At 37.7% G+C, this 27,595-nt stretch overlaps 1 protein-coding gene across 5 annotated transcripts in view; it reads left to right on the forward strand.

The window, feature by feature from the left end:
* AUTS2 (activator of transcription and developmental regulator AUTS2) overlaps nt 1-27,595 on the forward strand; it is a 1,119,937-nt gene that overhangs the window by 469,517 nt on the left and 622,825 nt on the right. For all 5 annotated transcript variants that reach the window (XM_027126203.1, XM_027126199.1, XM_027126201.1 and 2 more), the window contains exon 3: nt 23,401-23,502. In XM_027126203.1, the coding sequence (XP_026982004.1) occupies nt 23,401-23,502 (102 nt within the window). The remainder of the gene's footprint in view (nt 1-23,400; nt 23,503-27,595) is intronic.

The following is a 27,595-nucleotide window of genomic DNA, read 5'->3' on the forward strand; positions in this document are numbered from 1 at the left end:
TGGGGTACCAGTGGTTGACAGCCTGGAATTTCACTAGGTTTTCTGTCTCACTCAGGAAAGAAAAAAAGGGAAGGGATGATTTTTTACCTTTGCAGTTCTTTAGTATTTGGTGTTATAGACCATGCCTTTTATTTTTTTCTTGGCCTCATGAACCCAGAGGTTTTAAGCTACTTTTTCCTGTTCCCAGAAGTGTTTCTTTTAATTCCACAGATTGTTGGTACTTATAAATTCCTACCCATCATCATACCTTTTAGCCATTTAGTCCATGGACAAAGCCCCACACCCTAGGGTGTTTCTATAACCTCATCAACATTTCTTTTAAAAGCTCTCTCTCTTTTTCCTTTCCCTTATCTAGCTTGGAGATTAGGAGAAGGAGGCAAGAAAGGGAATCTGGTACAAGTTCTTGTGGATTCAATTCCAAATGCTGTGTGGAATCAATATTTTTTTAGAATTGAAAGCTTAAAGGTAAAGGTAAACTTTCCCTCCTTTGGTTGAAAAATCAACTTAGGTTAAAATTCTTGGATCTAAATATCTTCCTTGATTTTTTCCTGTTTCTCACTCATTGAATTTCTTCCAGAGGTAACTGGAGTAACAGGTTTTTGAGTATTGACTTTGGCTGGTGGGGGTCCTTTTTCAGCTTAAGGTCCTGTAGCTCAGGGGTTCTTGTTCTTGCCTCTCTTGGACTTGCTTCACAGCAAGCAGTCTTCTCTCTGCTCTAGTGATAGCAAGGATTTCAGGAAATAGAAAATAGCTTATTCTTTCACATAGATCAGAAGGTTTCATTTAGGAAGACCTTTTGCATTTGTATGGCAAAAAAAGTATGTTGTGTCTCAATTATAGACCCTATTTAATATTAAATAAAAGGATGGATATCACAAGTCTACTTAAATTTTGAAGATCTTTTTAGAAAAGTGAGGTTCTGAAAACATTTTCTTCTGGTAATATTTCCAGTCACTGCAGTGGAAAAGTATGTTTTATTAACTTTTAGAACAGAAATGATAAAAAGGCATAATTGGTACAAGTGTTTATTCTTCTGCAGTATCCACCCTTCAGTTACTTACATACATATTCATATCTCTGATTTGGATTCCATCTGAAACTATCTTTGAAAAGCATATTGAAAGTAAGTGTCACAGAAAGTTGGGGGTTAGAGGAAAAGCGATAAAAAATGGCCAATAAATAAATATGCTTAAATAGTATTCCAGGGTTTTAGAAAGCATAAGTTTCAAACAAGAAGATTCCTTAAGGTTAAAATTTGTTTTGATAGTGACTCTTCTCCTGGTCATGATTATTTTAGAAATACCGCTGTGTGCTTATTGTATCTCTCATTGAACTTCATGAACCTCTTACTCTTTTGAATCTTAATGTCTTTTGCATTTGCAGTCTTTCATCTTCAAAAATGCTTGGTTATAGCCATCTTTACACAAATTATCTTTGTGCTTTAGGTACCTTTTGGATTTGGTCTGACATCCTTATGGATGGAACTTTAAGAGTGGAGCTTAAATGATCTCTTTGTATTGTATTACCCCATAGACGTGACCACAGGAAGCAGAGAGCTTTAATGGCTGTTCCATTCTTTTGTTCAAGACGACCAAACTGATTTGCAAGTATAGAAAAAGTTGATAAATTTTAAAAATTTGAATAAAAAAGCAAATGAATTTGGGCCAAAGGTCAGTTGCTGAGGAACCACTGTAGTTTCTGAGGAGATCCAGAAAGGACTTTGTTACAATACGGCAGTAACGAGGTACCCAAAGATAACTATAATGAAGTACTGATACACTTTTCACAGTAAAATAGCAGTGCTTCAAAAATATTTGTTTCTAACAGAGTTCACATTAGAAATTTAGTGTATATGCTTACTCGTTAGTAATATTGATATGTTGTATAATGATTGTTTAATTGCTAATCTTCCTATGCTAATTGATGTTTTTCTATAAAACTAAATTCTTTAGCTCTTTACATTTATTGAATGCCATCTGGCTTATGAATTTTCATGAGAACTGCCAAAAAAAGGTACAGACCCCTCCCCCCATCTTTCTTCTAAAAAGGTAGTAAGTATGTATCCATAATGACTTTTTAATGTGTCATCAGGGATTTCTTTTTTTTTTCCCCCCTGTGGAAATAAAATATCATTTCAGTAAAAATATTTTCTCTCTCTACCAACTTGAATTTCCTTCCCATGTCATCACTAGTCATTGCTATGACAATATACCCTCTTAGTCTTCTAAAAAATATTCTCTGTATTATTGCTCTGGCTAAGTATTTGGCAAATAATACATTTAAAATATGTTTATCTTGATTGCTAGGCAAAACCCCACAATTATTTTGTATTTTTAAAAGTAGCTTTATGTATTTATCCGTAACATTTTTGTTTAAAGCCATCATTAAGCTTTCATGGTACAGGAGCAAAGAAGTATGAAGCAGATGCTGCATACAACCTTTTTACTTTGCAGTATTTAGTGTTTTTGGTGATTTCCTTTTACAACAAGCTGTGAGCTCTCTGGCATCTCTATGTAGGTAGTTTTAGAATGTAATTTCTTTGCTTAGATAACATATGTATATGTGTATGTATATATATATATGTACATTGTCTTAGTCCATTTTGACTGCTATAACAAAACATCGTAGACTTGGGTGGCTTATAAACGACATAAATTTATTTTTCACAGTCCTGGAGGCTGGGAAGTCCAAGATCAAGGAGCAGGCAGATTCTGTGTTTGCTAAGGGCCTACTTCGTGGTTCAGAGATAGCCTTCTTTTCCCGTTTTCTCACACGGTAGAAGGAGTGAGGGAACTCTCTGGGATCTCTTTCATAAGGGCACTGATGCCACTCATAAGAGCTCCACCTCATAGCCTAGTCACCTCCCAAAGGCCCCACCTTCTAATAACATCACATTGGGGATTAGGTTTCAACATATGAATTTGAACGGGACGCAAACATTCAGTCTATAGCATACATGCACGTGTATATTTATTATAGGCAGGAACACTAGAATTTAGCAGAGCTTTCTGGATAAGTAGTATAGGCTACATGCTTCTCTCCTTTTTTCCCCTCTGATAATCTTATACTAAATTCAGAGCTAGGAGTAACAGTTAAGCTATAAACCGGACAAGAACTGCTTGATACCTATAGATTTTGAATAAGAAGTAAAAGTAGCTTATCGATTAGAGTTTATTGTTTTAACCTTACCATTAAATTAATCTAAATTTCTTACTTCAGATGGCTAAAGTAAATGAAACTGTATTCTCAATTGCTTGGCTGGGTCTCACGTGACCAAAACAATCCTACCCCGTATTAAAACGTATTTTGATTATTAGTCATTCTGTGAGGAAATTTGAAATAGTTTTATAGAATTTAGTTCCTAGATTAATACATTTAATATATTAAGATTCAGGTACATTAGATTATGTATTAGTTGTTCAGAACTGAGAGACACAGTTATAAAAGTAACCAAGATAGGGACTTCCCTGGCAGTCCAGTGGTTAAGATTCCGTGCTTCCACTGCAGGGGGCACAGGTTTGATGCCTGGTAGGAAAACTAGGATCCCACATGCCATGTGGTGTGACCGGTAAAATAAGTTAATTAATCAACCAATTAATTAATTAATTAAAAACCCAAGATATGTGATGGTATTTACTTAATTTTTTCCATTACAAAGATATCAGAATAATTATTTATAGCTAATTTGCTAATTGCTCACCCTGAAATATTTGGTCACTAAATTACAAAATGTTGTTATTTGCCCAGAAGAACGGTCACATGGTGGTTGGTTATAACATGTCTGCATTGCCCATGAATGATGATGACACTCTGGAGGATAGCATAATATTGTGGAATCACACACACCCTAGGATAAAAGGCCTGGCTGTGAACCCTAGGTCTGCCTCTTCATATCTGTTTAACCTTGGGTTAAAACATGCCTCCACTTACTTTGCCTTAAAATGGTAATAATTATGTTTGCCTCACAGGTGTTGTGAGAAGAACTTATAGCTTAGTGCAGCAAATTGTAGACACTGCCTTAAGGACAATAAACGCAGTATTCAGCCAGGGACCAAGGATCATATTATGTAGCTCTGCTCACCACCACCTCTGTAGATGCCGTTGGTTGGGTCATTCATCTCTGAACTTTAATTTCTTTGTCTGTAATGGGGACACATTACAGTTTACTTTGCTTACCACAGAAGATTTATGTGAGAATTAAATTTGGTAAATTGTGTACAACTTGGGGGAAGTTATATTATAGCAAACAAATACGTACAGTGTTATTATAATCATAAAAATGAAAGCAGCTTAATGGTAACTGGTAACTGTCTTAACCTGCCAGATATGAGAATGCGATATGTCTAGTTGTCTTTCAGTGTTCTTGTGATTGTTGCCTTTACATGTTGTTACAGTGGTGGAAGCTGCAGTCTGGGATATTTTTGGCAGTCTGAGTCAAAAGTCAGCTGCATTATTAAACAAATATACCGTTTTTAGAAACCGCTCAATGAGAGTTTCTGTTGTATATTAAGGGGCTAATGTGGCATGGGTTTTGGGGAGAAAACACCTAATTAGAAAACTGGATCTGTTCTTAAATTGCGAATGTGTGTACATCAAAGCCATCATAAGAATAAATTTAAGTCTGATAGTGTACGTGGTTTCAGTACACATTGGCGAAATACCCTGCTGATTGCTGATTGAAAACAGTTGTTAATTCTCTACTTCACTAAATTCGGAGTGGAAAAACTTTCCTTAATAAAGAACAGATTGAGGAGATCCAAGACCTTACTGTGTGGGAATTAATGGCAGATGCATATACTGGTAGTTAAAATGTTTCATTAGATCTTAATGTCTTGCTGTGTTTTTAATTGTTCAGGAATTAGCCTCCAGAATATTAAAACCATCTGTTTGTTATCATGATGAAACAGAATGCTTAAATAGTTATTAATTTGTGTTTCTTGTCTTTTTTTTTTTTTTTTTGAGGGATAATCTGTAAAACTTTGATCTGTTCAGAGTTTAGGGAATTTGGAATGTGGAAGTGAAAAAGAATTTTAAAACACACCACTGTCCCAAATAGCTGTAGTTTTTTTTTCCTACCTGCTGTGCATATATTATGTGTATTCTTTTTCACTTTATTTTTTTTAAGTAGGATGAGTTGTTTCTTTTTTTCCATGATGTGATGAGGATGTCAGAGAGCTGTTTTCCCTTAGAACTTGCTGATGACTTTATATTCAATATCAAGGGAGATTTTATACATTTGGAGGGATGAAGGGAAGCTGAAATTTCTAAGGACATGTTGTTCTTTCTATGCTCCACTGGCTGTGTCTAACGACTGAGGGCTAGTCCTTATCGAGTCAGGCTGGTGTTGGTTCTAGTCCTGCCTCTGCTGTTTTCTGCTTTTTGTGACTTTGTTAGGATTACTTAGTCTTTTTCTGGTTTGGTTTCTCCATCTGTAAATTGGGAAATAAAATATAATTTACAGAGCTTTTCTGATTCTTAGAAATAATATGAAGATTGCATATTCTGTTATAGTAGGCACATTAATTGCTTCATTTCTTAGTTACATGGAGCCAACGAGATATTCTAGGTACCAGTGAGAATATATGTTAGCAATATAGCTGCAAGAGCCAAGAACAGACCCTTCATTTACTAGCCTTTCCCTCATGTTGATAGCCAAACACTGGTGTATTGAAGTTCTTACCCTGAAAATGAGCTAGTGTCATCTTATCTCTAGTTATCTGCCAGATGGGTGGATCTCCAAGGGAGAGAACACACCTCCCTTTGCATGGGATTCCAGTTTATGTTTCCAAGGGGTCTACTATTTGTCTTCTCATGTCTGAGTTCAGTTAAGAAAAATGGTCAAGTTCTTTCTTCATTAATTTATGCAAATCAGGTAAAATCATGCCAAGAGTTGGAAACTATGTATTTGAATATTTCTGCATCTTAGAGAAAGGCCATGTGTTTCGACCAAGAATTTCTGATAGTGGGGAAATTTATGACTCTCTATGTAAGCTTTCTTTACCTTACCTGCCACTCATTCAAAATTGAATTATCCCATTCCCTATGTCTATTTTGTCCAGGTTAAAAATGGGAGAGGCTTCATAACTTGAAATCTTCCGGAGCCGAGTGAAAATCACTATATTGTAGTGAAGTTTGTTGTAAACCTTGAATCTCCAATTCAGGTTCCTCAGAGGCCAGGCAAAGGATGCAAATGAGTGATGCAGGACAGTGTAGTGTATGGGGACCTCCTTGGCACAGTGCTAAAATCACCCTGTATAACTTCAGAGTTAATTCACCTAGTGCTGCCATGATCAAGTGGGGATTATTCCAGGAATGCAAGGATTCTTCAATGTATGCAAATCAATCAACATGATACACCATATTAACAAATTGAAGGAGAAAAACCATATGATCATCTCAATAAATGCAGAGAAAGCTTTCGACAAAATTCAACACCCATTTATGATAAAAACCCTGCAGAAAGTAGGCACAGAGGGAACTTCCGTCAACATAATAAAGGCCATATATGACAAACCCACAGCCAACACCATCCTCAATGGTGAAAAACTGAAACCATTTCCACTAAGATCAGGAACAAGACAAGGTTGCCCACTCTCACCACTATTATTCAACATAGTTTTAGCCACAGCAATCAGAGAGGAAAAGGAAATAAAAGGAATCCAAATCAGAAAAGAAGAAGTAAAGCTGTCACTGTTTGCAGATGACATGATACTATACATAGAAAATCCTAAAGATGCTACCAGAAAACTACTAGAGCTAATCAATGAATTTGGTAAAGTAGCAGGATACAAAATTAATGCACAGAAATCTCTGGCATTCCTATACACTAATGATGAAAAATCTGAAAGTGAAATTAAGAAAACAATCCCATTTACCATTGCAACAAAAAGAATAAAATATCTAGGAATAAACCTACCTAAGGAGACAAAAGACCTCTATGCAGAAAATTATAAGACACTGATGAAAGAAATTAAAGATGATACCAATAGATGGAGAGATATACCATGTTCTTAGATTGGAAGAATCAACATTGTGAAAATGACTCTACTACCCAAAGCAATCTACAGATTCAATGCAATCCCTATCAAACTACCCCTGGCATTTTTCACAGAACTAGAACAAAAAAATTCACAATTTGTATGGAAACACAAAAGACCCCGAATAGCCAAAGCAATCTTGAGAATGAAAAACGGAGCTGGAGGAATCAGGCTCCCTGACCTCAGACTATACTACAAAGCTACATTAATCAAGACAGTATGGTACTGGCACCAAAACAGAAATATAGATCAATGGAACAGGATAGAAAGCCCAGAGATAAACCCACGCACATATGGTCACCTTATCTTTGATAAAGGAGGCAAGAATATACAGTGAAGAAAGGACAGCCTCTTCAATAAGTGGTGCTGGGAAGACTGGACAGCTACATGTAAAAGTATGAGATTAGAACACTCCCTAACACCATACACAAAAATAAGCTCAAAATGGATTAAAGACCTAAATGTAAGGCCAGAAACTATCAAACTCTTAGAGGAAAACATGGGCAGAACACTCTATGACATAAATCACAGCAAGATCCTTTTTGACCCACCTCCTAGAGAAATGGAAATAAAAACAAAAATAAACAAATGGGACCTAATGAAACTTAAAAGCTTTTGCACAGCAAAGGAAACCATAAACAAGACCAAAAGACAACCCTCAGAATGGGAGAAAATATTTGCAAATGAAGCAACTGACAGAGGATTAATCTCCAAAATTTACAAGCAGCTCATGCAGCTCAATATCAAAAAAACAAACAACCCAATCCAAAACTGGGCAGAAGACCTAAACAGACATTTCTCCAGAGAAGATATACAGATTGCCAGCAGACACATGAAAGAATGCTCAACATCATTAATCATTAGAGAAATGCAAATCAAAACTACAATGAGATATCATCTCACACCTGTCAGAATGGCCATCATGAAAAAAATCTAGAAACAATAAATGCTGGAGAGGGTGTGGAGAAAAGGGAACACTCTTGCACTGCAGGTGGGAATGTAAATTGTTACAACCAGTATGGAGAACAGTATGGAGGTTCCTTAAAAAACTACAAATAGAACTACCATACGACACAGCAATCCCACCACTGGGCATATACCCTGAGAAAGCCATAATTCAAAAAGAGTCATGTACCAAAATGTTCATTGCAGCTCTCTTTACAATAGCCAGGACATGGAAGCAACCTAAGTGTCCATCAACAGATGAATGGATAAAGAAGATGTGGCACATATATACAATGGAATATTACTCAGCTATAAAAAGAAACGAAATTGAGTTATTTGTAGTGAGGTGGATGGACCTAGAGTCTGTCATACAGAGTGAAGTAAGTCAGAAAGAGAAAAACAAATACCATATGCTAACACATACATATGGAATTTAAGAAAAACAAAATGTCGTGAAGAACCTAGGGGTAAGACAGGAATAAAGACACAGACCTACTAGAGAATGGACTTGAGGATGTGTGGGGAGGGGGAAGAGTAAGCTGTGACAAAGTGAGAGAGTGGCATGGACATATATACACGACCAAACGTAAAATAGATAGCTTGTGGGAAGTAGCCGCATAGCACAGGGAGATCAGCTCAGTGCTTTGTGTGACCACCTAGAGGGCTGAGATAGGCAGGGTGGGAGGGAGGGATAAGCAAGAGGGAAGAGATATGGGAACATATGTATATGTATAACTGATTCACTTTGTTATAAAGCAGAAACTAACACACCATTGTAAAGCAATTATACTCCAATAAAGATGTTTAAAAAAAAAAAAAAATTCACCTAGTGCTCATGTTTCCAGTGGAGCGCACTGGTACTGCAGGTCATACAAATGATTACTTTTTATTATGACAAAGCTTATACCACTTTTAGGTACCTAGAAAGTACCTTTTCATTTAAAAATTTACTCAGGAGAATATATTTACTTCTATAACCAATTGGGTTTCTTTTACAAATATCGTGGTGGTTGTTATTATTATTTTTATTATTATATCAGTGTTTGGTAGTACAGAGGTTTAAACATTTCTGTCTTTGTATGGGATGTTAGAAGGTATTTGCTGGATTGACTTCAAAAGAATAAGAAAATAATTTTTTTTATTTTAAAAGCATTTGTTAGAAAGTAAAATAAATAGGATTTTTAAATGCTTCATATTACCAAATTATTTAAAAGTGGCAATCTCATCAATAAGCATATATAATACTAAGAGAGCTATTAACTTCTCTTGGTAGTGGTTTTTGACCTTTTGCTGAACAAGTCCTTTTAAAATTTTCAAATGCCAGGATGAAGATTTATTAAACTAACTGCAATTATATGCTACTTTTCATTTTATAATCTTATACCTGACTATCTGAAATATCTTCAATTACATATGATCACTGTTTCAATAACAAAATCAGCAATAGTACTTTTTGAAGAATAAGGAATCTAAAGGCTTATATGATTACAGAGGCCATAAGTTAACTAGTACACATGCCACTTTTCATATTACCACTCAGCTTTTGAAGCTCTCCTTATTGGCAAATCCTGGACTAGATTTTTATGACCCAGTCACACTCTTAGTTAACAGCTCCAAAGGCCATTTCATGGGAGATTTTAAAGACTGACTTACATGTTGCAGGCCTTAAAAGATTATGCATATTGGTTGTTTAAATAAATATTTATAGAACATCTAATAAATTCTAGGCACTGTTTTAGATTCTGCAGATGTAATAGTGAACAAAACAGATGAGAATCCTGGTACTCGTACCTTTTTTCTTTTTTTTTTTTTTTGGCTGTGTTGGGCCTTCGTTGCTGCGCGTGGACTTTCTCTAGTTGCGGCGAGCGGGGGCTACTCTTCGTTGCGGTGTGCCAGTTTCTCATTGTCATGGCTTCTCTTTGTTGCCCAGTATGGGCTTTATGCGTGCGGGCTTCAGTAGTTGTGGCACACGGGCTTAGTTGCTCTGTGGTATTTGCTATCTTCCTGGACTAGGGCTCAAACCCGTGTCCCCTTCATTGGCAGGCAGATTCTTAACCACTGCACCATCAGGGAAGTCCCTCATGTACCTTATAAACTACTTGCAGTGTGGTTGGGGTGGGAAATGAGTTTGGAGGAGACAGAAGACAAATAAAATAGGAAGAATTAGCCGGTGTTAAATAGAGGCAGGGTTACAACCATAAATAGGATGATCTGGGAAGTCCTCACTGAGAAAGTGATGTTTAAATGAAGATCTGAGGAAGGGCAGTTGTGAGCCATGTGCCTTTGGGGGCTAAACATTTCGAATAGAGAGTACAGCAAGTGCAAAGGCCCTGAGGTGGGAGCCAGCCTGGCTTATTTGAGGAACAGTGACGAGGCCAGTAAAACTGTTGGAGAGTGAGCTAGGCAGAGAGTAGTAGAAAAAGAGGTCAAGAGAGACAATGGGGGAACCAGACAGAGTGGGGGCTACTTTGTAGGCCATTGTAATGACCTTTGTCATTACTCTTACTTTTTTATAGGAGCACTCTTGCTCCTGGGAGAGATACATGGAAATAGACAGCAAAGGCACAAGCAGGAGATCAGATAGGAAGGTATTGTTTTAATCCAGGTAAGTGAAGATGGTAGCTTTGAGCAATGTGGTAACCGTAGAGGGAAAGATTTTGGCCTAGGCAATTGGAAAGGTGAAGTTGCTGTTAACCACAATAGGGAAACGTTGAGAAAATTACTTTAGTCATTATAAGTTTGAGATGCCTGTTCACATCTAAGTGAAATTGGAAGATGCAGCTGGATTGAGGAGACTAGAATTTTGGAAAGACATAGAGGCAAATTAAGCATCATCAGCACATAGGTAGCATTTAAAAACATGGCACTGGATGAGATCATCAAGGGTAGTGAGTATTGAGAGAAAAAAGAAGAAGTCCAAGGACTGAGCCCTGGGGAACTAATGTTAAGAAGTGTTATGAGTGGCCAGAGAAGTAGGAGGCAAAGCCGGAGTGAAGCAAAGTGCTTTGAGGATGATCAGTTTTGTCGGATGCAACTGTTAGATAGATCAATAAGATGGGGACTGACAGTGACCACTAGGTTTAGCATTGGTAGGTAATTGATGACTGGTACTGCCTTTAAATCCAGCCAGGACAGACTTTTTCCCTCTGCCCTGCTCTGGCCCTCCTTAAGCCCTGCCCCTTTCCAGAACAGAAGAGTTCAAAGGGCCACCACCCTACCCTCCACTTGGAGCCCACCACTCCCCTTCTACACCATGCTTACTAGGTATCTGGAACTCCCGAATTCATAGCCCAAATACCCTCAGTGTGGCTTTCACAGTTTATTTCCTAGGTCTATCTGCCTGAAAAAGGACTGCACCAGAGCCATGCATATGCCCAGGTTTGAATTGGGGGCACTGCTAGTGGGAATTGGGTAAAGTGGGCAGTGTGGATGGAGCCTGGAGGTTGGGCTGGGATATTATCCCATGTGCAGGCGAGGCTTCTTGAGATGTGGGAGAGAACTATAGACGGGAAAAGAAAGATACTAAGCCAGGGGCTGGTTCTTCTGCACTTGACATTCTGTCAAGAAACTCCAAGGAGTACAGAATTCTAAAGTAAGACCTGACCTTCAGAGTCATTATGAACATTCATGTAAGAAAGGTCAGAGGATAAGACATATTTTATTTAACACTGTATTAGCTCTATTTATGACTTCTAACTACTTAGACATACAGTTTTTGGGTCTCTTACCCCTGAGATCTGCAAATGCTTCTGATAGCCTTTTTGTTGAGCTGAACAGGAGCAATTTCATGGCCTATGGGGACAAATGCCTCATTGGAATGGGTTAAACAGAGAATGGGAGGAGAATTAGAGATACTGAATAAAATGTTTTCAAGAATTTTTTGTAAAGGATCTTGAAAAGGTAGCTGGCTTTCTTTGTTTTGTCTTGATTCATTGTCTTTTCTTCTAAGGTGGGAAAAATAATAACCAGGATGTTTGTACTCTAAAAAAAGGACTTACATTAGTTTTCTGGGGCTACCGTAACAAAATGCCACAGAGTGGGTGGCCTAAACAACAGAAATTAATTTTCTCACATTTCTGGAGACTGGATGTCCAAGGTGAAGGTATTGGCAGGTTTTCTTTCTTCTAGGGCCGCTCTTCTTCCCTTGTAGATGGCTGTCTTCTCACTGTGTCCTCACATGGCCTTTTCTCTGTGCATGTGTATATCTGGTGTCTCTCCCTATGTCTCAGTCTCCTCTTATGAGGACATCAGTCAGATTGGATTAGAGCCCACCCTAACGGCCTCATTTCAAATTAATTACATTTTTAAAGTCCCTGTCTCCAGATACAGTCACATTCTGAAATAATGGAAGTTAGGGTTTCAATATATGAATTTTGGGTGGACACAATTTAGTCTACAACAGGGATCTCAAATATTCTAGAACATATGTATGTGGGACCCATCCCACCTTTGAAAAATGTTCGTGGCTTCTCAAAAGAGTTGACTGTAGTGTTTCCCAAACAAGTTCATTTCTGTCCTCCTTAAAGTAATGTAGCCTAGTATGAAGTAGTCAGTAATTGGTGATGTCTAATGGTATGCAGGTTGCTAAGTGATATGACCCGAATTATGCCTCCCTGCCCCCCCAACCCAATTCAAATTCATATGTTTAAGCCCTAACCCCCAATGTATTTGGAGTAAGGAAGTAATTAAGATTAAATGAGGTCATAAGGGTAGGGTCCTGATAGGATTACTGTTCTTTATAAGAAGAGTCATTAGAAAGATAACTCTCTTTCTCCCCTCAACATGAGGACACAGAGAGACGGTGGCTGTCTACAAGCCAGGAAGAGAGCTCTCACCAGAAATTGACCGTGCTGGAACCTTGAACTTACATTTCTAGCCTCCAGAACTATGAGAAAATTTCTGTTGTTTAAGCCACTAGTCTGTGGTATTTTGTTATGGCAGCCTGAGCCAACTAAGACATTAAGATACACATGGACATCAATGTCAAAAAGCAAACAAACGAAGAAAAACAACAATCAAAAACTGGGCAGAAGATCTAAATAGACATTTCTCCAGAGAAGACATACAGATGGCCAACAGACAGATGAAAAGCTACTCAACATTACTAATTATTAGAGACATGCAAATCAAAACTACCATGAGGTATCTATCACCTCACACCAGTCAGAATGGCCGTCATCAAAAAGTCTACAAATAGGGGCTTCCCTGGTGGCACAGTGGTTAAGAATCTGCCTGCCAATGCAGGAGACACAGGTTTGAGCCCTGATCCGGGAAGATCCCACATGCTGTGGAGCAGCTAAGCCTGTGCACCACAACTACTGAAGCCTGCGCACCCTAGAGCCCATGCTCTGCAACAGGAGAAGCCACCGCAATGAGAAGCCTGTGCACCACAATGAAGGCCCAATGCACCCCGTTTGCTGCAACTACAGAAAGCCTGCACACAGCGATGAAGGCCCAATGCAGCCAAAAATAAATTAAATAAATAAATAAACAAATAAATTTATTAAAAAGAAAAGTCTACAAATAGTAAATGCTGGATAGGGTGTGGAGAAAAGGGAACTCTTCCTACAGTGTTGGTGGGAATGTGAATTGGTGCAGCCACTATGGAGAACAGCATGGAGGCTCCTTAAAAACTAAAAACAGAGCTACCATACGACCCAGCAATCCCACTCCTGGACATATATCTGGAAAAGATGAAAACTCTAACTCAAAAAGGTAACATGCACCCTAGTGTTCATAGCGGCACTATTTACAACAGCCAAGACATGGAAGCAACCTTAGTGTCTGTTGACAGAAGAATGGATAAAGAAGACGTGTTATATATACACAATGGAATATTACTCAGCCATAAAAAAGAATGAAATAATACTATTTGCAGCAACATGGATGGACCTAGAGATTATCATACTAAGTGAAGTAAGTCAGTCAGACAAAGACAAATATCATATGATATCACTTATATGTGGAATCTAAAAAAAAAGATACAAATGAACTTATTTACAAAACAAAAATAGGCTCACAGACATAGAAAATAATCTTGTGGTTACCAAAGGGGAAGGGGACAGGGAGAGGGATAAATTAGAAGTTTTGGATTCACAGAAAAAAAATTTTTTTTAAGTTCTATATACTTTAAAAGAAATATACAAACAATAATTCCTTAATATCACCGATACCTAGTCAATGTACATATTTCTGAGTTTGTCTCATCACTTTTTAAATTACTTTGGTCAAATTAGGTTTAAAATAAGATCTGTACATGGCAATTGGTTGAGATGTCTTATATGTCTTGTTATCTCATTCCTACTCTTATTCTGTATTTACCTTGCAGTTTATTCATTGAGGTTATCAGGTGATCTCTGGATTTTGCTGATTGTATCCCCTGGTGTGTGGTTTAACATGTGCTCTTATCCCTTATATTTCCTGTAAGCTTGTAGTATAATCTGTGGTGACCCAGATTCAGGTTATATTTTGGGGGTTGGTGATGGTGGTGTGTTCTCTATTAGGAGGGATGTATTATCTTGTTTTCTCTATTTTTATGATGATAGTAGCCATTGATGCTTGGTTCTTTGCTTAATTTTATCCTTCTCAGGAGGTCCTCCAAAGGTAATCAATAAGGTATTTGTTGGTTGGTTTTCTTTTAATGTAATTGAATGCTTCCGTATTTAAACACGTTGATGTGTCTCAGTTCATTGTGTTATTATGCTGTTAATACTCAAATTGTCCCATCTTTGGTTAGTGGGAGCCCCTTAAATTTGGCTCTCAAGTCCCTTTGACAATGTCTTTCTAGGATGACAAGATATGACAGACTCATCTTACATATTTGCCTCCTCAGACTTCAGTTGGATATTTTCATAGTAGAATGGGAAAAACGAAAGTCAGAAAACATTTTATGCTTGAGGGTAATGGTTATTTTAAAGAATGCAAGCCTGTTTAAAACACTGTTCAAAAACATCTTTTGTTATAGAAAAATATAAAAAGTAAGCTTTGTGTATTTGTGTATCCTTGATAACCAAATGATATTGTCTCAATCTCTTTTTAATAATCAAAATCTCATTATCAGAAGGCTAGAAACTATACCAAAGCAGTCAAACATCCCTTCATCAAATTATTCTTGCATTGCATACATTTATTATGTGTGGATTTCTGAACCTATATGAAAACAGATTTATCTTTCAGTTCACAGTCATACCCAAGGAATGGCAAACAAACACACTTTTCTCTTTAATCTCATTCTTGTGCATTCTTTTCCCCCTTGTAGTTTAGAGTTATGTTTTGGTAGGAAATGAAAAGTCAGGTGTGTTATCATGACTTTTTTTTTTTTTTTTTCTGGTACGCGGGCCTCTCACTGCTGTGGCCTCTCCCGTTGCGGAGCACAGGCTCCGGACGTGCAGGCTCAGCGGCCGTGGCTCACGGGCCCAGCCGCTCCGTGGCACGTGGGATCCTCCCGGACCGGAACACGAACCCGTGTCCCCTGCATCGGCAGGCGGACTCTCAACCACTGCGCCACCAGGGAAGCCCATGGGAGTGATTTTATGATACATGGATTAAGAAGCAATTTCTCCTTTTCTTGTCTTTGTAAACCTATTGTGCAGGCAGGATTCCAAGATGGCACTCAAGATACTTGCCCCCGTTTATTCCCATGATTAAATTTTTATATGGACAGTTGACTTTAAGAAAGGGAGTTGTGTTCTGCTGCTTCATTAGCCTGATTTAATCATGTAAGTGTTCAACTAGGGACCTCTTTCTGGAGTAAAAGATTAAACTGATGGAACCTCTTACTTTTTAAAATAAACTGCTTTATTAAAATATTTGTTATATATAATAAAATTTATTCATTATCAGTCTACAGTTTGTTTTTTAATATATTTATAGAGTTGTACAACCATCACTATACTCCAATTTTATAACTTTGCCGTCACCTCAAAAATCTCCCTTGTGCCCACTTGCAAATTGGCAGCTTCTTACATTCCTGTGCAAAATTCTGTTAGAATTTGGTGGATTATTATTTTTTCAATGTGTCTCCTGCCATTGTTGGGTGCAGTGTTTTGTATACGTCAATTAGATGCTTTTTTTAAAAAAATAATTAATTTATGTTTGGCTGCGTTGGGTCTTCATTGCTACGTGGGCTGTCTCTAGTTGCGATGAGTGGGGGCTACTCTTCGTTGTGGTGCGCGGGCTTCTCATTGCGGTGGCTTGTTTTGTTGCGGAGCACAGGCTCTAGGCGCACGGGCTTCAGTAGTTGTGGCACACGGGCTCAGTAGTTGTGGCTTGTGGGCTCTAGAGCGCAGCCTCAGTAGTTGTGGTGCACAGGCTTAGTTGCTACATGGCATGTAGGATCTTCCTGGACCAGGGCTCGAACCCGTGTCCCCCACAGTGGCAGGCGAATTCTTAACCACTGCACCACCAGGGAAGTCCCTGGTGGACTATTTTTAAATTTATTGTTACGTTGAATTTGTTGCATTTCATCAGAATTTTGCAGCTTTTTAAATTAAGAAGATGATCCTATAATTCTCTTTTTGTTTTGTTATTGTCAGATTTGGGCACAGATTAGCTTTACATATTTTTTTTTCATGCTCTAGATCAAATTTTGTTAAAATTTTTTAAAAATTAAAATTTAGTATAATTTTCATCAGTACCACCATAGAATAATGTTTATTATTATAATTTAGAATGTGTTCATTATCACATTTTTGTAATGATAATCATATTATTATATTATTTTCACATTATGTATTGTATTATCACATTATTATTATGTAGTTATATCACGTTATTTTTTTTTGGTTTTGTTTTTTATATCTTTTTATTCTAGATATATAAGAAGTATGTCTCTTTTATATTTGTGGGTTTTGCTCCCAATTTTACTCTAATTTGTTAATTGTACAATATTTTAATTTCCAATTCATTATGTAGTTTTCATCTTTAGAAACTCCTCCCTCTAATCTTCCCCATAGTTGCTTTTTTATTGTTGTACTACTTTTTGTTCTCTATAATTAGGCTATTTATTTCTGTTACTTCCAATTTAATAGAAAATACATGAGTTAATCTCTAGCATAGAATTTACAGATCTTGTAAAATGTTTTACTAACATATTTATAATTTTCACTTTCTTAATTTTTAGATGGTATGTTTGTCATTTTCTCTCTGACTCAATTCTAATTGTGCAGAGAATTTTAAAAATATCTTGAAAGTTTTTTTTAAAGTCTCTAGGTGATATGGATATTCAGTTTAAAATGTCATTAATTTTTACCATCAAGAAGGCTGTTCATGTAGTTTCTAAATTTTGAAAGTCTGATATTCTTGTAGCTTACTACACCTTCAGTCTGTGGTAATACTACACCTTCAGTCTGTGGTAATACTACACCTTCAGTCTGTGGTAATGTCCCATGGATGCTCTAGAAGATGTGGTCTATATAAGTTACCAAATTTACTATGTATTGTCTGAGTCAAACTGAGTTCTTTAACTGCAGGTCCCTTTCTATTGTTTTGTTTTCTTACTGTCTGTTAGGTAGCATGCTAAAGTTTCCCAACTCCTGTTGATTTCCTTTATTACTTAAGATATTTTTTAGTTACTATATTGGGATATCAAGGTTTATATCTTAATACTTCAATATAAAGAACAGAAGTGTAAAAGGTAAAGATTATACCTTTATCACTATAAAATGATTACCTTTGACATGACTTTAGCCATTTATTTAGAATATTTTGTCTTTTTTCTCTTTTAAAATTTAGGAGTGCTTTATAACTAACAAATACATTTTTGTTTGTTTTACCCAATACAAACTAGATATCCTTGCCTTTTTTTAAAAAATGGGAGCTTAATCCATGTATATTATTGTTATTATAATCAATATACTTAGCCATATGCTTGCTCTCTTGCTAGTTCCCTTATTTTTTCTCCATTTCTCTATTGATTATGTTTTAATTCTTTTACATTCAATAGTAACTTAGAAAACAGATGCTTTTAGTATCTAAATTTAGTGATTAACTTTAAGATTACCAAATCCTTAAAATTCTTTTTCTAACTATTAAAAACAATAACAATATAACTTCTGATTCTATGATCCCAGAGAAATTTCACAGAAATTCCTTGCACTACCCTAGTTTCCAGAATTTAATTTTTATCTTTCTGTCACAACTTGTTATTATACATTTAAAAGTACAGTGTTTATTTCTTAAGAAAACATTTTTTGTGTTCAACTTTGTAATTTTCCTTATAGTAGTTATTTCCCACTAGCTCGTTTTGATGTGTCCAGCCTTTTCATTAAGTTACTTACTTTGGTTCTGCAATACCTTTTAAAGCCTAAGCAATAAAACAGTACAAATGCCTCTTTTAAAGGCATTTTGAAATACCTTTTAAAGCCTAAGCAATAAAACAGTACAAATGCCACTCAATCTGTGAAACTTTCTCCACTTGGGAACAGTTTTATATGGAAACAATAAAACAACACTTTTATGAGATTAAATACTTACTGCTTTGATGTTAGTGAAGGTATATTATAAAATTTTGTTGAATAAAAGAAGATTCGGTGCTTATTGGCACCTTTAAGAAACATCATATAGGGTTCATTTAGATCCCTACAGGAAAACTCAGCAGTCCGAGATAAGATTTATGCTGCTTTGAGGAACCAAAACTGTGGTGAGAGATTACTTTCGGATGCTCTTCTGCATTGCAGTTCATAATTCACATCATTCCTCTAGAGTTCTAGGCATAGGTATCTCTTCCCCATACTTCATCCTTTTGTGAGTTTTGTTTGAAGGGTTAATGACACCTTCTGAACATCTAGCATCTTGTTGGGACTCTCCAGACTCAAGCTGAAAAGAGTGGCATAGCCTGGCTAACAAATGTTAGCAGATGCGCACAGAATTGTTCCCCCTTACTTCCCTCAGTCCAGGATGATGGGACTTTCTTACATGTTCCTCAGCCATGATAAAACCATGGATTGTTATTTTCCTAATTAGCCATTAATAACAGTTAACTCTAATGACAATGCAGTCTCAGAGTTTGGAAAATATATTGTTGACAATGAAATCTAATGAAAACAAGATGGCTTCTTATATTTTATAAAAGGTGATAATCTTACTGATAGAATTACTGCCACTCATGCCAGATGCTAGGTTCCTTTAACTTTGTTTTGTTCTAGTTCCAATTCCTAAACTATATAATATCCTAATGGGTAGAAACGTCTGGAACTAGAGAGTGAATTATAGTAATTTTTATTTATTTATTTATTATTATTATTATTTTTTGGTACGCGGGCCTCTTACTCTTGTGGCCTCTCCTGTTGTGGAGACAGGCTCCGGATGCGCAGGCTCAGTGGCCATGGCTCACGGGCCCAGCCGCTCCGCGGCACGTGGGATCTTCCCGGACCGGGGCACGAACCTGTGTCCCCTGCATCGGCAGGCGGACTCTCAACCACTGTGCCACCAGGGAAGCCCTATAGTAAGTTTTAAATAAGCGAGGTCCTGAAATACCTAAAGGCGGATAGTAAGAAATTTCATTGCATCATTTATAGCAAAAACTTTCTTATAACAGATGCCATGGATGCTGGGATAAATCAATGCAAGCAGATTGATTTTTCTTAGGTCTTTAAATGTTTAAGCCAGCACCTGGCCTTTGTAATGTCTCTGGTTGTAGGTAATAGCTGGGAATTTCAGGTGAAGGATTACAGCTTCTGAGTTAGTTATGCTACCCCAATTATCCATTGGATGTGCTTGAAAATGCCAGTCTTAAATGTATTCATGGGATTCGGAAGGAATACTTCTTTGCCTGATATCTTGTGGTTTAGCTTTAGTACTTGCTGTAGTCAGTCTATTTCTTTGAAATATTGAGCTGTCTGACAGCTTAAAATCCTAAGTTTCCTTTAAACTTGAGCCTGGCTTTGGAGGAGAAAAGGGGTGATGTGGGGGTGGATTTTATGTAAGGCTCTCCAAAGAGAATTCGCTGAAGTGCTTTTGCTGGCAGGACACAGGCAAGGCTAGAAAGCTGCTTCCTCTCAGTTTTTCTTGGGGTTTTGCCCTTAGCCTAGAACAACATTTAGTCAGATAACTTACATCAGGGCCACAGGGGTCTCTTGCTGGGCCTTGTTGAAGTCATCATTTTCCTTCCATGAAGAAACATGGAAAAGACCCAAATGCAAAGTCCAGATTTTGTTAAGCCTCTTGAACATCAGGAAAAAGTCTTGATGCTCTTATACCGTTAATTCCCACCTAGATGTTTATTTCTCTTCGAAGTTGGAGGACTTAGTTTTTATAAACATCTCTTTTTTTAATGATTTTTCTTTTTTTAATTTAAAATTTTCTGTTTTATTTTTTGGCTGCGTTGGGTCTTTGTTGCTGCGCGCGGGCTTTCTCTAGTTGCGGCAAACGGGGTCTACTCTTCGTTGCAGTGCGTGGGGCTTATTATGGCGGCTTCTCTTGTTGCGGAACGTGGGCTGTAGGGCACGTGGGCTTTAGTAGTTGTGGCTTGCAGGCTCTAGAGCGCAGGCTCAGTAGTTGTGGTGCACGGGCTTAGTTTACCGCGGCATGTGGGTTCTTCCCAGACCAGGGATCGAACCTGTGTCCCCTGCATTGGCAGGCAGATTCTTAACCACTGTGCGACCAGGGAAGTCCCTATAAACATCTCTTGCTCAAATGTTACCTAATAAGATTTCTTTCCTTGTGAATGCGGTTGGTTACCACAGATGTATTGAAAGTATATTCTGTGGAGAATACTAGTCTACCACTGAATCATTATCTCCAGGTTAAACGTAAACATTTAAACAAGCACTAAGAATTAAAATGAAGACAGCAGTAGGCAGTGGAGACATGGGGTTAGCCCTAGATCTCTTGCCTAATTCTGAGCACATTTCCTCTACACATTGTTTCATCCATACATTGGAATTAGCTTTACCTGCCTCTACTTACCTCAGAGATCCAGTGAGATAAGAGTTCTGACGTTGCTTATGAATTACAGAGCCAACTCCACATACAGATTTTATCATCAGTATAAATATATTTAACGTAGACCTTTTAAAACTTGAAAATGTTATCATAATTATCAATGAAGAATGAGATGCTTGCTAGAATTTGAAGGCATATGTCAAAAAACAAATATACAGAGAAAGAGCTCTTCAGAGACCATAGTGGAAGAGACAATATCTGAGCTTTAAAAAAGTCTTGACCTGAAAAGTACAGAGAAAGTGAGAGTGAGCATTCCAGATTAAGAAAATCTAGTGTGAAGAAGTGTAGGGCAGGAATGGGCATGGCATGTTCAGGAAATTGAGAGGAAGTGATGTTCATTTTAGATTAAATTCCCCTTTATTACAAGTGTAAAGATGAAAACTTGAAGAGAATGACAATATTCTGAACTTTTATTCCATAGTAATAAGAAAAGGCTCATATAGCTTGCATCTGAATTTATTTAGAATTAGCAGGTTTAGCAGTAATTTAAGAGGAAACTAAGTACTTAAGGGCTCAGAAGGATACAAAGTAAAATTAGCATCATTTTTCTTGCTTCCATTAGAGAAGACTTCCTGGAGAAAGGGATTTTAGAAGAGAGTGGTAAAAGTGGATTTGTAGAAAGGTTGAAATCAAAAAACAATGCCCTCTATATAGGGGGAATTTGGCAATAGCTGATTAGATGGTATGACTAAAAGTTAGGTCTGAACTGCAGTCTTTAAAGAGGCACATTAAAGGTACAAGGAATGCTGATTTGGATTCATTCTCCATTCATCTTGGTTCATCTTCCCCGATGGTCCCAGAGTCACATGAAAACCTGCAGGCAAAAGGTTTGCTACCTGTTACCTGTTCTGCTCTCTGAAGTTCCCTGCTACCCGGAAATATGGGGCTTGTGTTTTGCTTGAGACTTTCCATGCTCTGATCCATACCCGTCTCTCTCCTGTTTCTTCCTATTTCCTCCCAAAAGGAGCTCTCTATTTCAGATAAGACTCCTGATCATTTCCTAGCATGTTGCTTTCCCTGTCTTTTCTTTCTAACTTTCTCCCATCAAGAGTATCTTTTCCTCCCCTTTCAGCCGTATGAGCTCAATCTGCTTTTAAAATCCAAGGCTTCAGACATCACCTTTCCTCCTAACATCACTGACTCGTTTTTTGGTTATCATTTAGGATGTATGTATTTCCTTGTGTTGCTATATTTGTTTGTCTTGCACTGTCTTTCTCTTGCTAGATTGAGAACATTGTAAAGGTGCCATGTGTTATAACTTACCTCACATTGCTTGGGTTCTCTGCAAATGTGGTTGGTGATGACATTATAGACTAATGGTCCATATGAATTTGACTCATAGTCTTGTATAGACTAATGGTTTGCTCTTGTGTTTTGTGTGTTTGTTCATTTTGAATGGAAAACCAGATCTGGCTAAACGTGTACAACATCCTGAACGTGAAAATCAGAGCCAAGTAAATGTGTAGAAACTGCTAAAGTGTAAGCTTTGTGTAAGAGCAGAGAGTTTTTAATTTGGTTAAGCACCATATCTCTAGCTCTTACTATCAGGCTCAAATGTGGTACTTAATACATATTTGTTGAATGGATGCTGGTTTAATTTACTTCAGCTGTAGGTCTTAATTTGGTATTTTAAAATATCTTTAGAATATTGTCTCAAAAAACAGGATCATTGTCTCCCTAGTGCATAAAGGATAATATACAGAATCTCGTCATCTTATCTGAGGAGAAGAAAACCTTGTTTTATATTCTGTTTTGTCATTTCTTTTTTTTTTTTTTAATTTATTTTTTTGGCTGCGTTGGGTCTTCATTGCTGCGTGCGGGATATCTCTAGTTGCAGTGAGCCGGGGCTACCATCTGTTGCGTTGCGCGGGCTTCTCATTGCGGTGACTTCTCTTGTTGCAGAGCATGGGCTCTAGGCCCACGGTCTCAGTAGTTGTGGCTCGTGGGCTCTAGAGTGCAGGCTCAGTAGTTGTGGTGCATGGGCTTAGTTGCTCTGCGGCATGTGGGATCTTCCCGGACCAGGGATGGAACCTGTGTCCCCTGCGTTGGTTAAGGGGGAATCTTAACCGCTGCGCCATCAGGGAAGTCCCTGTTGTTTCTTTCTCTTTTTCTTTCTTTTTTTCCCCAGAAGAGGACAGAGGAAATAAGATGGGAAATCGTATTTGGTATAACCTAGATTGGAAAAATCTCAGGAAAGATTACCCTCCAAGATTTATGTTAAACTTTTCAAGTGTTTATTGAAGGGCTGCTGCAGTCTTTTATCTACATTGACACTTTATGGTAAATGTTGTACTTATCCTACCCTCCATGTTTCTTTCTATGGCAGCTTACCTGGTACTATTCAGAAGCTGAGAAAAATGCTAAAGATTAGGACCTTCAGTTGTTCACTTTTGACAAGGCTTAAGGAATAGGGGTGAAGGAGCAGTTGTGTGAGATCACTGACACTTTTCTTTTTTCTCTTTTCTTCTGCCTTCAGCTCAAGCCAGGGCAGAACAGCTGCAGGGACAGTGACAGTGAAAGTGCCAGTGGAGAATCCAAGGGCTTCCACAGGAGCAGCTCTCGGGAAAGGCTCAGCGATGTAAGTTAAAAAAAAAACAAACTAAACTAAACAAAACCACCAGGTCACACATCCCTTGGGTCGATTTCAATTTTCCAACACTCTCATCCCTTCACATCACTTTGTAAATATCCAAGCATTATTACACTTCATCCTTTCTTTTTTTTTTTTTTTTTTTGCGGTACGCGGGCCTTTCACTGTTGTGGCCTCTCCCATCCAGAGCACAGGCTCCGGACGCGCAGGCTCAGTGGCCATGGCTCACGGGCCCAGCCACTCCGTGGCATGTGGGATCTTCCCGGACCGGGGCACGAACCTATGTCCCCTGCATCGACAGGCAGACTCTCAACCACTGCACCACCAGGGAAGCCCCACTTCATCCTTTCTTGGTATATAAACATTTGAGCATTGCTTTGTAGTGTCATTCTGTTTTCTGGTTTGACCTAATATGTGTTTTAACAAATTATAAGGTTGGTGGGAGTATTTGTCAGCTTAAAAAAATAGATTACAAAAGGAAGTGATAATACTTTTAATATCAGTGTTACAAATGAAAGAAGTAGTCTGGCAGCGCTACAACTGGGAGATAACATATTTAACTATGGGCTTTTTGTCATTTCTTCATGCATGAGCTTGGTTAACAACCTTTTTTTTTTTATTATTATTTTATTTTATTCCTGCTGGAAGGGATGACTAACCAGCCACTTAAAGAGAAGGAATTAAATTTCCTGACTGATGTCTGGAGGAAAAACCCTCATGAGCACACACCATACCTCTTAAGGAGGTCTGTCAGCCTTCTAGACCTGGCTCTAACCACTCTCCAGCCTCCTGTGCACCAGGCTGAGAACCATCTGGCCCTCTTTGGGCCCTCTTGCATTCTTCCCTAATGTGTTATATAACAGGATTCTTGACCCATCTTTGCACCTGAGGGCAACATTTTAAAACTTTCTTTTAAAATAGAACAAGTAGGGAGCAATTATTATTAGTGATAACTGAGAAAGGAACATTAACATATTGAGACAGTACTCTTTTTTTCCACAATTTTTTTGGTTTATTTGCAAAAGAATTTATTATTAGCTGAAGAAAATAATTCCACTGTTGATAAAAAAATAATTTGGGTAGCCATTGAAGAACATTCTCAGAAATAATACCATTTTCCCTTTTGTGATTAGCATACTCAATTTGGGAAATTTTGTTTTTCTCTTCGCTTCCATTCTCTTCTCTTCTCTTCTTTTCCCCTCTCCTTCTCTCCTCCCTGCCATCCTTCCTCCCTCCCTCCCTTCCTTCTTCCCAGCTATAGATTACCCTTCAGTCACCACAGGTGGTAACTTCAGGATTCTAAGCATCTTTCTTTTTTCTTTTTAAATTGAGTTATAATTAATATACAGTATTACATTAGTTTCAGGTGTACAACATAGTGATTCAGTATTTTTATACATTATGAAATGATGACCACAATAATCTAGTTTTCATCCATCACCATACGAATTTGTTACGGTGTCATTGACTATATTCCCTATCTGCACATTACATCCCCGTGATGTATTTGTCTTATAACTGGAAGTCTGTTCCTCTTAATTCCCTTCACTGATCTTGTCTGCCCAGCACCCCCCACAGCCACCTCCCTCCTCTTTGGCAACCACTGGTTTGTTCTCCATATCTATGAGTCTGTTTCTGTTCTGTTTTGTTTGTTCATTTGTTTTGTAGATATCACATATAAGTGAAATCATATGGTACTCATTTTTCTCTGTCTGACTTATTTCATTTAGCATGACACCCTCCCATCCGTTCATGTTGCTGCCAGTGACTAGAATTCATTCTTTTTTATAGCTGAGAAATCTTCCATTGTGTGTGTGTGTCTGTGTATCACATCTTCTGTATTCATTTATCTGTTGATGAACATTTAGGTTGCTTCCATATCTTAGCTGTTGTATATAGTGCTGCAGTGAATGTTAGGGGTACATAGATGTTTTTGAATTAGTGTTTTTGTTTTCTTTGGATAAATACCCAGAAGTAGAGTTGCTGGATCACATGGTAGTTTTATTTTTAGTTTTTTGAGGGATCTCCATACTGTTTTCCATAGCAGCTGCACAAATTTACATTCCCACCAGTAGTGCACAGTGCTTCCCTTTTCTCCACATTCTCACCAACACTTGTTTCTTGTCTTTTTGAGAATAGCCATTCTGACAAGTATGAGGTGGTATCTCATTGTGGTTTTGATTTGCATGTCCCTGATGATTAGTGATGTTAAGCATCTTTCATGTGCCTGTTGGCCATCTGTACGTCTTCTTTGGGAAATGTCTATTTAGGTCCTCTGCCTATTTTTTAATCAGGTTGGTAATTGTTTTGATATTGAGTTATATGAGTTCTTTATACATTTTGGATACCAGTCCCTTATCAGATACATCATTTGCAAATATCGTCTCCCATTCAGTAGGTTAACTTTTTGTTTTGTTGATAGTTTCCTTCACTGTGCAAAAAGCTTTTTAGTTTGATGTAGTCCCATTTGTTTATTTTTGCTCTTTTTTGTTGCCCTTGCCTGAGGAGGTATGTCCAAAAAAAAAAAAAAACATGCTAAGACTAATGTCAAAGAGATTACCACCTGTGTTTTCTTCTAGGAATGTTATGGTTTCAGGTGTTATATTTAAGTTTTTAATCCATTCTGAGTTTATTTTTCTATACAGTGTGAGAAAGTGGTGCAGTTTCATTCTTTTGCATGTTACTGTCCCGTTTTCCTAACACTATTTATTAAAGAAACTGTCTTTCCCCTATCATATATTCTTGCCTCCTTTGTCATAGATTAATTGAGTATATGAGTATGGATTTATTTCTGGAATCTCTGTTCCATTGACCCATGTGTCTGTTTTTCTGCTAGTACCATACTGTGTTGATTACTGTAGCTTTGTAGTATACTTTCAAGTCTGGGGGCATGATACCTTCAGCTTTGTTTTTCTTTCTCAGTATAGGCATATAGACCAATAGAATAGAATTGAGAGTTCATAAATAAAACCATGTATCTATGGCCAAGTAATTTTTGTTGTTGTTGTTGTTTGTGGTATGTGGGCCTCTCACTGTTGTGGCCTCTTCCGCTACGGAGCACAGGCTCCGGACGCGTAGACTCAGTGGCCATGGCTCACGGGCCCAGCTGCTCCGCGGCATGTGGGATCCTCCCGGACCGGGGCACGAACCCATGTCCCCTGCATCGGCAAGCAGACTCTCAACCACTGCGCCACCAGGGAAGCCCTGGCCAAGTAATTTTTGACACAAGTTTTACATCCATTCAATTGGGAAAGAATTTTCTCTTCAACAGGTGGTGCTGGGACAACTGGTTTTTCCCATGCAAAAGAATGAAGTTGGGCCCCTACATCACACCATGTACAAAAATAAACTCAAAATGAATAAATGACCTAAGTATAAGAGCTAAAGCCATAGAATTCGTAGAAGAAAACATGTGGGCAAATCTTCATGACCTTGAATTTGGCAGTGGATTTTTAGATGTGACATCAAAAGCACAAGCAACAAAAGAGAAAATACATACGTTGGACTTCATCAAAATTAAATACTTTTGTGCATCAATGGGCATTATCAAGAAAGTGAAAAGAAAAGCTACAGAATGGGAGAAAAATATTTGAAAATCATATAACTGATAAGTGTTTAATATCCAGAATATGTAAAAAGCTCCTAAACTCAAGAACAAAAAGATAAACAACAGAATTCAAAAATGGGCAAAGGGCTTGAATTGACATTTATGCAAAGAAGATATACAGATGACCAATAAGCGCATGAAACATGCTCATCATTATAGTCCTTAGGGAAATGCAAACCAAACCCATAATGAGATATCACTTCACAGCTACTAGGATAGTTATAATTTTAAAGAATGGAAAATAACAAGTTGGCATGAATATAGAGAAATTGAAGCCCTTGTACATGCTGGTGGGAATGTAAAATGTTGCAGCCACTGTGGAAAACAGCTTGGCAGTTCCTCAGAAAGCTAAACAGAGAATTACCATACACCTCACCAATTCCAATTTTAGGTATATACCCAAACACCAGGTACTTAAAGAGATACTTATATGCCAGTTTTCATTGTAGTATCATTTATAATAACCAAAAAATA

Source organism: Aethalodelphis obliquidens, unplaced genomic scaffold, assembly GCF_003676395.1.
Source record: "Aethalodelphis obliquidens isolate GAN/ISIS:26980383/991018 unplaced genomic scaffold, ASM367639v1 scaffold30, whole genome shotgun sequence".
Lineage (NCBI taxonomy): Eukaryota > Metazoa > Chordata > Mammalia > Artiodactyla > Delphinidae > Aethalodelphis > Aethalodelphis obliquidens.